Source organism: Sus scrofa, chromosome 12 (assembly GCF_000003025.6).
Source record: "Sus scrofa isolate TJ Tabasco breed Duroc chromosome 12, Sscrofa11.1, whole genome shotgun sequence".
In the NCBI taxonomy this organism is placed as follows: domain Eukaryota; kingdom Metazoa; phylum Chordata; class Mammalia; order Artiodactyla; family Suidae; genus Sus; species Sus scrofa.
The window spans coordinates 26,253,807-26,271,068 of NC_010454.4; the positions used below are offsets into that span (position 1 = coordinate 26,253,807).

Below are 17,262 nucleotides of genomic sequence, written 5' to 3' on the forward strand. Positions count from 1 at the left end.
CTTTCTCTCTTCCGCAGACATCGCGGTGGGAGCCCCGTTCGAGGGTTTGGGCCAAGTGTACATCTACCACGGCAGTTCCGGGGGGCTCCTCAGACAGCCCCAGCAGGTATGGATGGACAGACAGAGGGGCCCTTCCTCCTTCCCTCACCCCCCCCATTCCCCCTGGGCCTCACTCCCCAGAGCCTGGCTCAGAGCCTGCCCCACTTCTGCCCCTAGGTCATCCATGGAGAGAAGCTGGGACTGCCTGGCTTGGCCACCTTCGGCTACTCCCTGAGTGGGCGGATGGATGTAGATGAGAACTTTTACCCAGATCTGCTGGTGGGGAGCCTGTCGGACCGCATCGTGCTGCTGCGGTGAGCCAGGGCACCTGCCTGGGGTCTTCCTCTCCTCTATCCCTGAATGCATGGAGCCCCAGCTCTGTCCATCTTCAGCAGCAGGCCCATGCAAGCCTGAGCCCCGACCCCCCGCCTGGCCTGGGGCAGGCGGGAGGCACTGATGTCTTCGTTTTCTATGCAGGGCCCGGCCTGTCATCAACATCCTTCACAAGACCCTGGTGGCCAGGCCATCTGTGCTGGACCCTGCGCTCTGTACGGACACCTCCTGGTGAGACTCTCAGGCCCCACTCTGCCCACCCGTTCCTCCTGAGCTGGCTCCCCAAACCCTTCCCTAGCAACTCCTGGTATCCCATCTTTAAAGGGTTGATTCTTGGGTAAGCATTGCTTTCCCTACCTAACCTCATTCAAAAGCAAAAACCCAGGAGTTCCCGTTGTGGCTCAGTGGGTTAAGAACCTGACTAAGTATCCATGAGGATGCAGGTTGAATCCCTGCTAATCTCTGGCCTCGATCAGTGGGTTAAGGATCCAGCATTGCTGTGAGCTGTGGTGAGGTATATGTTGCAGGCACAGCTCGGATCCCGCACTGCTTTGGCTGTAACATAGGCCAGCAGCTGTGGCTCCAATTCGACCCCTAGCCTGGGAACTTCCTTATGTCACGAATGTGGCCTTACAAAGACAAAAAACAAATCAAACCAAAACAGAAAAAAAACACCTTGCAAGAGGTAATGGATCAGTTGGGAGGGGGCCATAGGGCATGGTGGTTGAGAAGGAGCACTAGACTGCCTGGTTCAAATTCCAGCTATGCCCACTGCAGTGGTAGATGGGGGCTCTGAGGAGTGAAATCCTGGAAGAAGAGGGAAGAGGAAAATACTTAGGTGGATGGGATGTGGAGAAGGGGAGAGAGCCACCTTGAGCAAACTATTAATCTCTCTGAGTCTCAGATTCCCTGCCTATAAAAGAAAGTTGATGATAATAAACCAATTCACAGGGTTGTGACAAGCAAATGACATAATGTACAAAAAGCCCTTAGCGATCCGGTGTTGCCGTGAGCTGTGGTATAGGTTGCAGACGCGGCTTGGATCCTGCGTTGCTGTGGCTCTGGCATAGGGCGGTGGCTACAGCTCTGATTCGGTCCCTAGCCTAGGAACCTCCATGTGCCGCAGGAGCGGCCCAAGAAATGGCAAAAAGACACACAAAAAAAAAAAAAAAAAAAAAAAAAAAGCCCTTAGCATGGCACCCTATACACTGTAAATGCTCAAAAAAATGTTAGTTGCTGAGGAATTCCCATTGTGGTGCAGCAGAAACGACTCCGGCTGGTACCCAGGAGGATGCAGGTTCCATCCCTGGCCTCGCTCGGTGCCGTGAGCTGTGGTGTAGGACGCAGACGCAGCCTGGATCTGGTGTGGCTGCGGCTGTGACGTAGGCCAGCAGCTGTAGCACCGATTCGACCCCTAGCCTGGGAACTTCCATGGACCGCAAGAGCAGCCCTAGGGGAAAAAACAAATATTAGTTGCTGAGATGGTTTGGTAATGATGGTGATAACCAAAGTATCTGGGTGTGAATGAAGATACTGAATCAGAAGGCAAAGGTCGACAGAGCAGGGAAGCAGCGGGCAGTGGGGAAGGAGATCTGGACTGGGGATCCTGCCCAAGACTGGGCTGGCGCAACAACTGACTGATGACTTCAGGCCACTCATCCTGCTCTCAGGGCCTCAGGTTCCCCATTGGTACCCTCTAACTGTGTTTTCTATGGCTCTAATGAAAGTAGGGAGGGAAAGGGCAAGGGGCACTATGGACTCCCCAGTCTTGCCCCTGCTTTTCCCCTGTAGGGCCCTTTTCCCCTTGCCCGGTAAAGAGGGATGAGAGCCAGGGCCCGGATAGCTGGGTCCCACTGTGACCAGGCTCTCCTGTGTGTCTTCCACCTGTCAACAGCGTGCAAGTTGAGCTGTGCTTTGCTTACAACCAGAGTGCGGGGAACCCCAACTACAGGCGGAATATCAGTGAGTGTTGGGCTGCAGGGCGCGGGGAGGGGGGCCATGGCCACCTGGTCACTTGCTGACCAGCCTGTGCACCTGCAGCCCTGGCCTACACGCTGGAGGCCGATCGGGACCGCCGCCCACCCCGGCTCCGCTTCGCACACAGCCAGTCAGCTGTCTTCCACGGCTTCTTTTCCATGCCTGAGACACGCTGCCAGACGCTGGACCTGCTCCTGATGGTGAGGGAGAGGCGAGGGGTGGCACATGGGCACCACAGTCCCAAGGGGAGGTAGCCAGAGTCCCCCAGCCTAAGGGTGAGGGACTGAGGTCTCAGTCAGCCTTGCAGGGTGTTTTCAGGGTGGATGGGGCCTCGGCTCCTCCCTAGAGTTTAGGGTGGTCTGAGGATTCAACTCGATTTGGAGGGCAGCGCAGAGCTGGCTTCAGGTCACCTTCCTTTCCCAGGACAATGTCCGCGACAAACTCCGTCCCATCGTCATCTCCATGAACTACTCTTTACATTTGCGGATGCCTGAGCGCCCCCGGCTGGGACCGTGGCCCCTGGACGCCTACCCGGTCCTCAACCAGGCACAGGCTCTGGAGAACTACACGGAGGTGGGTGGGGCCGGGGCCGAAAGGGCGGGGACCGGGGGAGCTGTGGGGCGAGAAGGCGCTGTGGGTGGTGGGCCCTTCACACCTCCAACCACCGCCAGGTCCAGTTCCAGAAGGAGTGCGGACAGGACAACAAGTGCGACAGTAACTTGCAGATGCGGGCGGCCTTCGTGTCGGAGCAGGGGCAGCGGCTGAGCAGGTGCGCCCTAGGCCTCCGGAATTGGGTGGAGCAGATTTCATTGGCTATTGGGAATTGAGGGGCGGGAGCAATGGGTGGAGCAGATTTCATTGGCTATTGGGAATTGAGGGGCGGGACCCTATTGGTCAGGAAAAGGAGAGAGACCAGGTAAGATCTGAGGAGTGGGGTCTCATAGAGAGGCGAGTTCGAGGGAAAGGGATCCTCGTTAGCCAGCTGGGAGCTCTAAGGCTCGTCTTACACCGGCTAGAAAAGCGTCTTTCTTCCAAGGGGCGGGGCCTAAGGGATAGGGGCCGACGAGGGGCGGGGCTTTGGGCTCAGTCCGGGGCTCCTCCCCTCTCAGGCTCCGGTACAGGAGAGACACGCGAAAACTTCTCCTGAGCATCAACGTGACCAACACCCCCACCCGGGAACGGGCCGGGGAAGATGCCCACGAAGCGCTGCTCACCTTGGCGGTGCCTTCCGCCTTGCTGCTGTCCTCAGTGCGCCCTGTGAGTGCCCTCCGCCCCCTAGAGCCCAACCGCGGCTCCACCGTGTATTTGCATCTTACATGCATGTCATGTGCATATGCTGCCATTTGCCATAAACCACCCCCCCCCACCTACTCCTCTGGGCTGGGCTTCCTCGGGTGCCTGCAGCATCTCTGCTGCTAAGGGAACCCGGTTTTCAAGCCTCTAGGGCTTCAGGCCCTGTGCCACAGGGGAGGGGCTGGACAAGCCCTGCTCTGACCACCTGATTTGTCTTTTCTTCAGCCTGGAGCCTGCCAGGCCAACGAAACCATCATTTGCGAGCTGGGGAACCCCTTCAAACGGAACCAGAGGGTGAGGCCCGATCACACTTTCCCAGCCTACTGTGGGTCCCAGGCTACTCCTCTGATGACTTTCTTATCTTTCGCACCTCTGCCTTCCTACTTCCCAGGCTTCCCTGAAGCAAAGAGCCAGAGAGAGGGAGGGGAGATACAGCAAGGGAGGGGGAGAGCCCCAGAGACTGAGAAAAATGGGGCCACTAGGGAGCTATGCACAAAGCTAGAGCAGGTGGAGGTGGGAAAAACTAGTTTTACTAAGCACCTACTATGTGCCAGGCCATGAGCCCAACACCATGCTGCTTTTATATCAGATAGTTCTCACTATCTTCTGAGAAGGAAGCTGCTGATTTACAGAAAGGAAACATGCCCTTAGAAAGTTTCAGTGATTGCTCAAGTTCATGTAGCTCAAAAGTAGTTTAAGAATCTGACTAGTGGAGTTCCTGTCGTGGCTAGGTGGTTAACAAACCCGACTAGCATCCTTGAGGATGCAGGTTCGATCCCTGGCCTCGCTCAGTGGGTTAAGGATCTGGTGTTGCCATGAGCTGTGGTGTAGGTCACAGTCGCTGCTCAGACCTGGTGTTGCAGTGGCTACGTTGCAGGCCAGGAGCTTTGGCTCCATTCAACCCCTAGCCAAAAAAAAAAAAAAAAAAAAAATAACAGGGATGTCACTGAGAGAAAGGAAAGGGAAAAGGGAAATGGATGGGGTGAGGAAGGTAGACAGGTGGGAGGTGGAGACCTCACCCAGAAGGCAAGGAGGAGGCCAGAGAGGACCAGCTCCCTAGTATAGAATTCAGCCCCTCTCTTCCCCATGGCATCACCCCCACCTGACCCCAAACGCCCCTCTCTGCCTCCCTCACCCTCGTGGCAGATGGAGCTGCTCATCGCCTTCGAGGTCATCGGGGTGACCCTGCACACGAGGGAACTCCAGGCGCAGCTGCAGCTCTCCACGTGAGTGACCTTGAGAAGCCAGTCTGGGTCGGGGTTGAGGGGTCCTGGGACCTACCCCGCTCCAGCCACATCTCCTCCCCTTCCCCCTGCACGCCTTCCCCAGATCAAGTCACCAGGACGACCTGCGGCCCAAGACCCTGACTTTGCTGGTGGACTACACACTCCAGGCCTCGCTAAGCATGTGGGTACCACATCCCCCCACCACCACCACCACCAGCCTGCTGGACCCGGGCTAGGGCCTCCCTGTCCCTAGGGGGTCTCTCAAGCTCCTCTGCCACCCGCTCTTGGCCTGGTATCCTCAGGCCAATGCCACTGTCGTCACGGTTACTATGAGTATTCTTGCAGAGCAGGTGGCAGTGGAGGCATGCGCAAACTGGGGCGAACGTGTTGGTGTGACCCTGTCTTTTCATGAGAGTTTGTTGTGCTAAGGGTGTTCTAAGCATCATCTCATTATCTTCCCACAACAGCCCCGTGATACAGTGACTCCACTTAACAGATGAACCCCACTTTACAGATAAAGAAACGGAGGCTCAGAGAGGATAACAAACTTGTGTGAGGCCATACAGCTAGCAAGTGCTAGAGCTGGGGTCTAACTCAGCTCTGCCTGATGTCAGGGGAGCTGTAATTCACCTTGGTGCCCACCTCCCCCTGCCAGAGTCTCTCCCGTCTCTCATGATGCCAGCTTGTTTCTTACCCCTAGGGTGAATCACCGGCTACAAAGCTTCTTTGGGGGGACAGTGATGGGCGAGTCGGGTATGAAAACTGTGGAGGATGTGGGAAGCCCCCTCAAGTATGAGTTCCAGGTAAGAGGGTCTTTGGGTCCAAGGCCTGGGGGTGTGATGGCTGGGGGATGGTTGGATGGAGGTGGTTTCCCATGAGACAGTGGCCGTGACATTCTTTGTACCCACAGGTGGGCCCAATGGGGGAAGGGCTGGCAGAACTTGGGACCCTGGTCCTGGGGCTGGAGTGGCCCTACGAAGTCACCAATGGCAAGTGGCTGCTGTACCCGACTGAGATCACCATCCATGGCAACGGGTCCTGGCACTGCCAGCCACCTGGAGATCTCGTCAACCCTCTCAACCTCACTCTCTCTGTAAGGACACCAGCGAGATCATTTCCTTGCATATCATTTCCTGTGCCAGCTGCGGGGTGGCAAGGCTGGCATCTTCTTCTCTCTCCCCTTGTACACTTTTGGGGCCTGCCCTTTCCTCCTCCTCTCGCCTCTGCTCCCACGCCCGCCTCCAGCAAATCCCCTCTTCCCTCCTCAGGTTCCTGAAGACAGGCCACCATCTCCACAGCGCAGGCGGCGACAGCTGGACCCGGGGGGAGGCCAGGGCCCCCCGCCTATCACTCTGGCTGCTGCCAAAAAAGCCAGGTCTGAGACCCAACTGGTGAGTGGCCAGGGCAGGGGTAGAGAGGACTGTGCCCAACTGTCCCGAGGTGGGTGGACACCTAGGGGGACACGAAGCAATGGAGATAGATGCTACTTTCCAGGAGACCCACATCCTCATGTATTCCTGTCCCTGAGCCACAGGGTAACTCCCTCTAGATTCTTCATACTCCACCCCTGGCTTGGTGGCACCCACAGCAGACCCAAAGGGGCCTGCCCTCATCCCTTCCCATACTCCCCCCCACAACCTGCACGCTCATGTTTAAGGCACATTCTTTGGACCAAGCATATCTGGACATCAGTGACATGGAGAACAGGACATCTGATCCCTGTGCATGTAAACGGGGGCCGATCCCCAACATCACCTTCCCACCCCCTTCCCATGCTGAGCCTTTGTTCACTCAGGCTCCATCCACATGGGATTCACGCCTCCCTCTCCACCCAGCTGGGCCTCACCTCGATACCCAGGCCTGGTCATCTCTCTCCCTTCCGACAGAGGGCGCCCTGCACCGCCCACGTCTTCATCTCACCTCTCTGCATTCCCCAGCCTTAACCTCGTCCCAGGATTTGAGCAGAAACATCACTCCAACCGGTTGGGGCCCCTGGGAAGAGAATCAGTGTCTCTTCCTTGGGGCCACTGAGTTGGCTGCTCCCTAATACAAGGCGAGGCCCCTCTGAGGGCAGGAGATGAGCCTCTCCAGGCAGGGACACAGCACCTCATCAGACTGGGGTCTCCTGGGAGTTCCCATCATGGCTCAGTGGTTAACGAATCCGACTAGGAACCATGAGGTTGCGGGTTCGATCCCTGGCCTCACTCAGTGAGTCAGGGATCCGGCGTTGCCATGAGCTGTAGTGTGGGTCGCAGATGTGGCTTGGATCTGGTGTTGCTGTGGCTCTGGCGTAGGCCAGCAGCTGCAGCTCCGATTGGACCCCTAGCCTGGGAACCTCCATGTGCCACAGGTGCGGCCCTAGAAAAGGCAAAAAAAAAAAAAAAAAGACTCATGTCTTCTGTTCCCTGCTCACCTCAGAGGTGTGACAATGACCGCGCCCGCTGTGTGTGGCTGGAGTGCCCCATTCCTGATGCCCCCATCATCACCAACGTGACAGTGCAGGCACGGGTCTGGAACAGCACCTTCATTGAGGTCAGTGCCGGGGTCTGGAGGTGTCTCCTGCCACCCACCTGGGCGAGGAGAGCAGGAGGGAGAGGGTGAGGCCAGGGCACACGTGTGTGCCCGAGTGTGTCAGGGACAGCCTGGAGATCGATGGGTGACGGGTTGTGCACCTATTGTGTGCCGTGTTAGTGTTAGTCTGTGTCTGTGGACATGACATAATTCTGTCTCCGGCCAACCTGACCTTCTCTCGTGTGTCTGTTAGTCTGTCCTCTGTCTATGACTTTCCCACCTCCCTGCTTTAGCCCAAGCTCTTCCTTCCCCCTGGATGCCAGCTTCCCTCTGCTTCTCTGCATGCAAACTCCTGTCCAGCATTTGAGGTCTCCCCCAGATGCTTCACCACCAGTGAGGTCGTTTCGGACTTTTCCAGCTGAAAATGACCTCTCCCCTCTGGACACCCACAGAAGTTTCGCAGAAGCCACACATGCCAGTAAACCCACGCTCCGCTGCCGTTGCCAGCCTTCTCATGTGCCCCCTAAACCAAACCTCTTCTATAAATGACCAGATGAAACATCTCTTCAGCTTTGTGGACCAAGCAGTTTTTTAATTACTCACGTCTTCACAGCAGCCCAAAGCTGCCCCAGACAATGCAGTGGAGGATGAGACGAGGAATGGGTGTGTCTGTGTGCCAGTAATGCTTTATGTCCCAACGCAGGTCATGGAAAGTAACACACCATTGTCAATGGACATTATATTTCAATTTTTTAAAAAACTAGGTCATGGGCCAGATTTAGCCCACAGACCAGACCTGGACTGTGACCTTCATTGTCTCTGCTGACCCCAGCATCCAACACAGGATCTGAGGCGCAGCGGATTGCATGCTGTGCCTTCAAGGGTGGAGGAGGGGAGGCGTAGCATCGGGTCCTTAGGGATGCTGCTGAAGGATGCTGTGTGGAGCGAGGGTGTCCTGGAGGGAGGGGGTTAGGGTCAGGATGGAGGCTCAGAGGGGCTTCACCTGCTTCTTTTGATGCATCCTTTCCCCCCTCCAGGATTACAGAGACCTTGACCGAGTCAGGGTAACCAGCTGGGCCACCCTGTTCCTCCGGACTAGCGTCCCCACCATCAATATGGAGAATAGGACAGTGTGGGTAAGTGAGCATGTCAACTAGACAGCGCCTAGCCGGGGCGTGGGAGCACAGGGCATCTTTTCAGAGCATTCTCGCACACTTTAGCTACGGGGTTCTCAATCGTGGCAGCACATGGGACTCCCCTGGAGAATTTCTGGTGTCTGGACTGCGCCCCTGAGCAGTGACATCTGAGTCTATGGAGGTGGGACCCCAGTATTGGTATGTTTAAAAGTACCCACCCCCACCAGTGATTCTGCCGTGCAGCCAGCATTGAGAAGCTCTGCTTGAGCTTCTTTGATTTGCACGGCACCTCTGTGACAAGGATCTGTCTTGGTGGAGACTTGAAAAAAAAGTTCCCAAACTTGATTCTGAGACGCAATCTGGAAAAAGAAAGATGATGAAATTGCTAATAATTTGATTGTGCAAAGGATGTAAGTGGAGATATAGAGGCGATACCTAGAGAAGGTGAATGAAGGGTTGGTTAAATGCATTATGGTACATTTCCTAAAGTGAATTGAGGTAGTGGAGGAAGGGCCAGAAAGATCGACAGATCAGAATAAGACTTTAGGAGTTCCTGCTGTGGCAAGGGAGATCAGCCGTGTCTCTGGAGGACTGAGATGCAGGTTAGATCCTTGGCCTGGCACAGTGGATTAAGGACCTGGCATACATCACAGCTGTGGCTTGTATCTGATCCCTGGCCCAGAAGCTCCATATGCTGCAGGGTGGCCAGCAAATACAAAAAAGAAAAAAAAAAAAAAAAAAAGAATAGGAATTGACTTTATTATACAGATGGCATTTTAATTTTAAAATTTGATCTATTTATTTTTATGGCTGCGCCCACAGCATATGGATGTCCCCAGGCCAGGGATTGAATCCAAGCCGAAGCTGTGACCTACACCACAGCTTAGGCAATGCTGGATTCTCAACCCACTGTACTAGGCTGGAGATCACATCTGTAGGTGCAGCAACCCAAGCCACTGCAGTCAGATTCTTAACCCACTGTGCTACAGCAGGAACTCCCTGATGGCATTTTTATTTTTTTAAATTTTTATTTATTTATTTAGTTTTGTCTTTTCTTTCTTTTTTGGGGGGGGGCACACCATGGCACATGGAGGTTCCCAGGCTAGGGGTAGAATTGGACCTGCAGCTGCCAGTCTACACCGCAACTCACGGCAACACCAGATCCTTACCCCACTGACTGAGGCCAGGGATTGATCCTGGGTCCTCATGGATACTAGTTGGGTTCGTTAACCACTGAGCCACAGCGGGAACTCCCTGATGGCATTTTTAATTAGATGAAAGGTAGAAAAGGTAGATGATTAAGTAGTATCGGGAAAGTAAAGACAAATCCCTGCCTCACACCATAAACAAGAACACACTGGAGTTCTATTAAAATATTTAAATATGGGAACTAAAATATATCAGAAGAAAATTCAGAAAAAAAATATATATATGTTTTGTCTTTCTACCTTTTCTAGGGCCACTCTCGCGGCATATGGAGGTTCCCAGGCTAGGGGTCGAATCGGAGCTGTAGCTGCCAGCCTACACCACAGCCACAGCAACTCCAGATCTGAGCCGTGTCTGCAACTTGTACCACAGCTCACGGCAACACCGGATCCTTAACCCACTGAGCGAGGCCAGGGATCGAACCCTCGACCTCATGGTTCCTAGTCGGATTTGTTAACCAATGAGCCACGATGGGAACTCCCAGAAAATAATTTGATAGTAACTTTAATTATGGGAAGAGGTAGTTATTTTACTTACTTGTTTATTTATTTACTTTTATTGGTTTCACCCATGGCATGTGGAAGTTCCTAGGCTAGGGATCAAACAACACCGCAGCGACCCAAGCCACTGAAGTGACAATGCTGGATCCTTAACTTGCTGCACCACAAGGGACATCCAGGAGTCAGATTATTCAACTCAGAAATCACAAAGGAAGCATTTGACAGATTAGACTACCTGATATTTTACAGTCGTATGCAGCAAAAGCGATAGTAAAGAAACTGGCAAATGATATATTGCTTTTCATAAAGTTTATAGCATATACGCCAAAATATTGATAGACATATTTTTAATACATAAAAATAAAGGGCAGCATAAAGATAAACAGGCAGGGTACATAGGGCGAGATACAAATGTTCAACTATCTTTTTTTTTTTTTTTGTCTTTTCTAGGGCCACTCCTGAGGCATATGGAGATTCCCAGGCTAGGGGTCGAATCAGAGTTACAGCTGCCAGCCTATGCCAGAGCCACAGCAACACGGGATCCGAGCCACATCTGCGACCTACACCATAGCTCACAGCAATGCCGGATCCTTAACCCACTGTGCAAGGCCGGGATCGAACCTGCAACCTCATGGTTCCTAGTCAGATTCATTAACCACTGAGCCACGATGGGAACTCCCAAATGTTCAACTAAACTGTAAAGGAGTAAAAATAACAGCAATGAGTGTTTTTTTTCCTATCAGATTAGAAAATATTTAGAAGAATAATGCTGTCTGGCGCTGATGAGGTAGAAGGAAATGCTATTGATTGGAGGATAAAATGATAGATTCTTTGGGGGGATGAATTTGTCAATAGCTATTAAATTTTTAAATGCACATTTCCTTTGATCCAGCATATGACACTATGTCTTAAAAGCTAAGGGGACAAGTATGTAAACCTAACCTAAATATATAGGGATATTTAAAGCGTTGTTTATGGTGGCAGAAAATTGGAAACAATCTAAATGTCTTTTAGTAGAATATTTGTTCAATAAATTACGGTACATTTCCTACAACGACTGTGCAGTCATCAGAAGGGATTAGGTTGATCTTTATTAATTGACATCGAAAGATGAAGAAAAAGGTCAGAGAAGAGTGTGTATAGTACACACAGATCCCATTTATGTGGAAGAAAAAAGAGTATATGTTTAGAAGTTCCCGTCATGGCGCAGTGGTTAACGAATCCAACCAGTGAACCATGAGGTTTCGGGTTCGGTCCCTGGCCTTGCTCAGTGGGTTAAGGATCCGGCGTTGCCGTGAGCTGTGGTACAAGTTGCAGACACAGCTCGGATCCTGCGCTGCTGTGGCTGTGGTGTAGGCCGGTGGCTACAGCTCCGATTGGACCCCTAGCCTGGGAACCTCCATATGCCATGAGAAGCAGCCCTGGAAAAGGCAAAAAGAAAAAAAAAAAAAAAGAAGAAGAATATATGTTTAACATAGGCGTTTAAAAATACGGAAAGAGGAGTTCCCATTGTGGCTCAGCGGGTTAAGAACGCAACTAGTATCCATGAGGATTCTGGTTCGATCCCTGGCCCCACTCAGTGGATTAAGGATCAGGTGTGCCACAAGCTGCAGTGTAGGTCATGGGTGCAGCTCAGATCCGGCATTGCTGTGGCTGTAGGCTGGCAGCTGCAGTGCAGATTCGATCCCTAGCCTGGGAGGCTCCATGTGCCAATGGGGACAACCCTAAAAAGACAATGAATAAATAAATAATAAATAAAAATATGGAAAGAGACTCAACAAAATGTTGACGATAGCTCTTTCTATAGAGTAAAATTACTGGAAACCTTTAATGTCCTTTATATCATCTGTATTTTTTAAAATAATAAAATAACTTTTTGAGAAATAGTATACAGTCAGAAAAAGATCTATATATACATATACAGAATAATTTTATATTATAAAATATGTAATATATATCTTCATTGATATATAATAAAGAAAAAATGATGCTATAATGCTATGCAGTCTTTATTTTTTGTAAATATTTATGGAGTGCTTGCTGTGTACCGGGTATTGCTCAAAGCAGTTTACTCATGGTAAACACATTTAATCCTCCCCAGCAACCCATGAGGTAGGTATTACTAGCATAATCCCCATTTTACAGATGAACAACAGAGAGGTTAAGTGACTTGCCGAAGGTCACACGGCTAGTGAATAACACAGCCAGGACTTGAAGCCAGGTAGCCTGGCTCCAGAATCCATGTTTTTGGCTACTCTACTATACCGTGAGGTAGGCATTATGATTGCCTTATCAGATGAAATGATTTAAAGAGGTAAAATTACTTGTCTAAGGTCCCACAGTTCATGAGGGATGGAGCTGGTACCCAAACCCGGATGTGTGGGTAACAAACTCAGCCTCCAGGCTGCCTCCCAGATCTGAGGCTGCCCCCTGTGAAGCCAGGACTGCACCTGGGAGAAATTGTAGGATGGAGGAATCTGCTGCTGTCAGAGGACCAGCAGGGGCTTTTCCAGTCCCCGAGTGCCCCCTACTGGCAGTAGATCAAACAGCAGGTTCCTGAAAACAAGGAAGGATGAGCTTGGGGGGGCCTAAAGAGCGTGGACACAAAGCTCAGCCCCTTCTCACCCCCTGCAGTTCTCCGTGGACATTGACTCTGACCTGGTGGAGGAGCTGCCGGCCGAGATCGAGCTGTGGCTGGTGCTTGTGGCTGTGAGTGCCGGGCTGTTGCTCCTGGGACTGATCATCCTCTTGCTGTGGAAGGTTAGGACACCCAGCCCGCCACTGGCACTCCCACTCTGGGACCACACTTCCATCTCACCCCAGCCGTCCCATGTTCCCCCCCCCCCGCCTTCCCCCAGCCACACCCCCACCCCATCCTCACCTCACCCTCCGGGATGCACCTGTCCCGGTCAATGGGGGGACCTGCAAAGACGGAAAGGGGAACCGGGAGCACTGGCTCCCACCTCTCCACCAAGCTGGGGCTGGGACTCAGGCAGCCAGGTCCCCCAGCCCTAAGCCCCAGTTCACTGCCAGTGCTGCTGGCAAGGACCCCCCAGCTCCCCCTGATGGCCCCTCCCCCTCCCCCCCTCCGCAGTGCGGCTTCTTCAAGCGAGCCCGCACTCGCGCCCTGTATGAAGCTAAGAGGCAGAAGGCGGAGATGAAGAGCCAGCCGTCAGAGACGGAGAGGCTGACGGACGACTACTGAGGGGGGCAGCCCCCCACCCCCGGCCCACCCGGGTAACGCGGCCTCCGGGCCCCCTTCCCAAGCCCCCAGCTGGCTGGGGCCTCTGACTCTGTCCTATCTGCTCCTCTTCCTTCATGGGTCCTCTCTGCACCTGATTCTGTCCCTGGCGCCACCCCAAAGGGCAGGCCACTCTGTCTGCCTCCCCTGCACACCCGTGGGAGAGCTCCGGGTGTCTGCCCTCCCCCAGCCTCCCCCCTGAGCTCCTCAAGGACTTGGGACCCCAAGAGGGAGCCATAAAACCCTCCCTGTGCCCCCTTCGCTTTCTGGGGATTGGAAAGGGGTCAAGACCAAGGCGGGGCCCCATCTCTGAAGGCCACAAGACAAACTTCAGAGTGATGCGACTCCCCAGCCCCACCTCCAGGGCAGGAAGGGACTAGGGGAGCCCTTCCCCCTGGCAAACAGCCCTTTTCCTCTTAGGAGCCCCCTCGGGGTGACAAACTGGCCCCTCCCAATTTTGTGCTCAGGGACGGTCCCCACCCTTCCTAGCCATTCGGTCAGCTGTCTCAACAACTTCCCATCTATCTCCATCTGCCTCTCCCTCTCCTCTCTGCCTTCCTCTGGGGCCTCCTTTCTCTGAACCCTGTCAGTGCAGGGAGATGGCATTGTGGTTGGGTGGCGGTCCTGGCTGTGAGGACCTCTGGTGGGCAAAGAGGGGCTGGGCACCTCTCCCCGCTGCCTCAAAAGCCAGATGCTGATGGGCTTCGTCTTCTCCCCCACCTCCAGTGCGACTTCTTTAAGCGGACCCGCTATTACCGGATCATGCCCAAGTACCACGCGGTGCGGATCCGGGAGGAGGCGCGCTACCCATCTCCAGGGAGCACTGTGCCCACCAAGAAGCACTGGGTGACCAGCTGGCAGACTCGGGACCGATACTACTGACACCCCCCACCCGGATCCCACCCCCGCTCCCCCCGTATCCCCTTCTATTTATAAGCTATGCCCCCGACAGTCCACAGGGGCCACTGCCTTTGGCTGGCACCAGCAGGCTCGGGCACACACACGTCTTCACGTGCATTCACGTGCCATCCAGCCGTGGCCTTCTCCCTGCAGGAGGGCCGGGGCCGTGGACCTTGCATTGCTGAGCACTGCAGCCCTGTGCCCTGGACATACATGCTTGTGGCCCGTGCTTGTACACCCCGGGTGGGGTGTGGACATGCGTGTCCCAGCTTCTGCCTGTGCCAAAACCAAGCCAAAGGACCTCCGCCAGAGCCAGGAGGAAGCAGCCCCTATTGTGGTGACGCCTCCTCTGTTCACACTGGACCCATCGTGAGCCATAGTCACTGGACTGACTCAGCCCTCGAGATGAAAACCACTGACAAAGAGCAGCCCGCTGGGCCCGGGCACAGCCCCCAGCAGCCATGCCAGAGCGTGGGAAGCCTGCCCGAGGTTGTCCAAGGGGGTGTTTGCAGGAGCTGGTTGTTCAGACCCAAGAGCAGAAGGAACTAGAAAGAAAGTCCCCAAGCTGGCTTTCTTTCATGAATCGAGGCGAAATCTCTGTCCTTGGCCACAGCCACCCATGCACTAGCAGGAAAGGCAGCCCGAAGAAAGAAAGAAGGACACGCTGCCAGGCAGCCAGAACACACTGTGCTCCGACGGCCCGGGGAGGCGGGGGACTCCTCAGCAGAGGAGGGGACTGGTCCTGGGCCAAGGAGATGTCAGAAGGACACAGAAGAGATGCCACTTCTCACCCACGTGACCAACCCGGCCTCTGAAGGCTTGGAGGGACCCCCCCCCATGAGATCACAGGGGGAGCAACACTTGAATGTAGAAGAGGGAGGGAGCCCTGCACCTGCCCCATCAGCCAGACCCCACTTTACCCCCATGGACCATGGGCTGGAGACGTGGAGCTCCCAGCTGTCCTTGGCTTTCAGAGCCAACTCAGCTCTGCCTTCTCCCCCCACCGTGGCCCATGGTAGAAGTTGAGGCTGGTTCCAGAAAACCTCTCCCACCCACCCCCATCCACGGTACTGTAGCAGGGGAGCTCCCTCCCCCTCCTCGTGCCTTCTTTGTATATAGGCTTCTCACGGCAACTAGTAAACAGCTCCCAGTTTGTACACATCGCCCAGGGTGTATTCCGGCCACCCCCACGCCAGCCCCATTCAGTCCGATGGATCTGCTCTCCGGCTGACCCCCCCAGCGGGACACAACCAAGCGCAGGGGTCTTAGAGGTTGGGAGGGTGAAGCTCTATGGGGAAGATCCACTTCTGTTCTCAGGGGTCCCCCGTCTAAGGGACGGTCATGGTCGTATAACTGAGATCCAGAATATCAGATAAGGGAAGAGATCCGAGGAGAATGGGTGGAACCCAAATGGCTTTTTGGCGGACCTCCGGGGAGGAGGGTCGGGTAGAGGTGGGGCTGTGTAGGGTGTGCAAGGGGCCAGGAGCCACTCTGCTGTAGAAACAGGTAGCCCTGGGTAATGGTGCAGGGAGGCTGGGTGCATGGGTGGAGAGCCGAGAGCCCTCGTCTGGTGGCTAAATTCAGAGAACCTGCTGTACTGCCTCAGTTTCCCCACCACCACCCCGGGGAACCATGCTGAGCAGATCAGAAGGTGAACCAGTGACCCGAGGCTGGAATACCTGAAAGGTCCTGGCATCCATTCCCCAGCCTCTGGGCAAGTCCACCCAGAACCCTTGCCTGCGACGCTTCCTCCTGGGGTGCTTCAGGATGAAGCTCACGGCCACAGCATGGGGCAAGCTCTCCACCGCCTCCTCTGTGCTAAGGTGTCCCAGCCACACAGACATGAGGGTGGAGCAAGGCCACCTTCCCTATGACTTCTTTGTCCTGACCTGTGGCACAGGTCCTGTGGCGGTGATGTTTGGCAAGACAGAAGTTTGGATGTGACCACTCAGGGGCGCCTAGAGGCAGCTCCTCCATTTGACTCATCAGAGCCCACAGACCAGATGCTGGTCCCAGGGCTCCTCCTGGTGTCTGCCTCCCTGTGGCTGCTGTCTGCCCTCCACCTGCTCGAGGGGAGCCTGCCCCCTCACTTTCTGGGTTGGGATTTGTCACCGATTGACAGTAAAATGTCCATGTCCTCCAGGAAAACCCCAGCCCCTACCTAGACCTTTGTTTTCCAGAACCCGGGTTGTTCACGGAGTCAGGAATACACACATGTGTGTTGTCAAAGCCCAGCTCAGGCTGAGCAGGGCTCCCGCCAGCTCAGTCCAGTCCTTTGCAGCCACTTCCTGCTGAAGAAAAGCGTGGGATCTAGACATCCCTCTGGCCAGCTTCACAGGATCAGCCCCACCTCCTGTGAGCAGCTGCTTGGATGAGAACACACACACAGTGCACCACACACACACACGCATGTGACAACAAGTAGGCATTTTCAGGACTGGGGCGGCCAGACTTTCATGAAAGAAACAAACTGGCAGTGATGCCAGCAATGCCCACTTTACGGAAAAGGACCCTTTATAATTGCAAACTTCTTGAGCTTCTTGGAGCGGCAGCATCTCCAGACTGTTTCAGAAGAGGGTCTTGGCTCTTTTGTCATGGAAAGAACCCATAAGGGACTTCCTGTTGTGGCTCAGTGGTAATGAACCCAACTAGTATCCATAAAGATGCGGGTTCAGTCCCTGGCCTCGCTCAGTGGGTTAAGGTTCCGGCGTTGCAGTCAGCTGTGGTGTAGGTCACAGATGCGGCTCAGATCCCACATTGCTGTGGCCATGACATAGGATGGCTATGGCTCTGATTCGACCCCTAGCCTGGGAACTTCCATATGTCCTAGGTGCGGCTCTAAAAAAGAAAAAAAAAAAAAAATAGAGGGAGAAGGAGAGAGAGCCTATAAGGTCCTCTGT

At 54.2% G+C, this 17,262-nt stretch overlaps 1 protein-coding gene across 1 annotated transcript in view; it reads left to right on the forward strand.

Annotated features, from left to right (window-relative positions):
* The window catches only part of ITGA3 (integrin subunit alpha 3), a 34,559-nt gene extending 19,038 nt beyond the window's left edge, over nt 1-15,521 (forward strand). Inside the window, exons 9-27 of the mRNA XM_021067145.1 lie at nt 18-106; nt 217-353; nt 517-603; nt 2,267-2,334; nt 2,413-2,549; nt 2,773-2,922; nt 3,021-3,118; nt 3,459-3,606; nt 3,868-3,936; nt 4,789-4,868; nt 4,972-5,049; nt 5,569-5,671; nt 5,779-5,961; nt 6,137-6,259; nt 7,287-7,400; nt 8,417-8,515; nt 12,856-12,981; nt 13,316-13,458; nt 14,189-15,521. Coding sequence (XP_020922804.1) covers nt 18-106; nt 217-353; nt 517-603; nt 2,267-2,334; nt 2,413-2,549; nt 2,773-2,922; nt 3,021-3,118; nt 3,459-3,606; nt 3,868-3,936; nt 4,789-4,868; nt 4,972-5,049; nt 5,569-5,671; nt 5,779-5,961; nt 6,137-6,259; nt 7,287-7,400; nt 8,417-8,515; nt 12,856-12,981; nt 13,316-13,426 — 2,000 coding nt within the window. The 3' untranslated portion in view covers nt 13,427-13,458; nt 14,189-15,521. The remainder of the gene's footprint in view (nt 1-17; nt 107-216; nt 354-516; nt 604-2,266; nt 2,335-2,412; nt 2,550-2,772; nt 2,923-3,020; nt 3,119-3,458; nt 3,607-3,867; nt 3,937-4,788; nt 4,869-4,971; nt 5,050-5,568; nt 5,672-5,778; nt 5,962-6,136; nt 6,260-7,286; nt 7,401-8,416; nt 8,516-12,855; nt 12,982-13,315; nt 13,459-14,188) is intronic.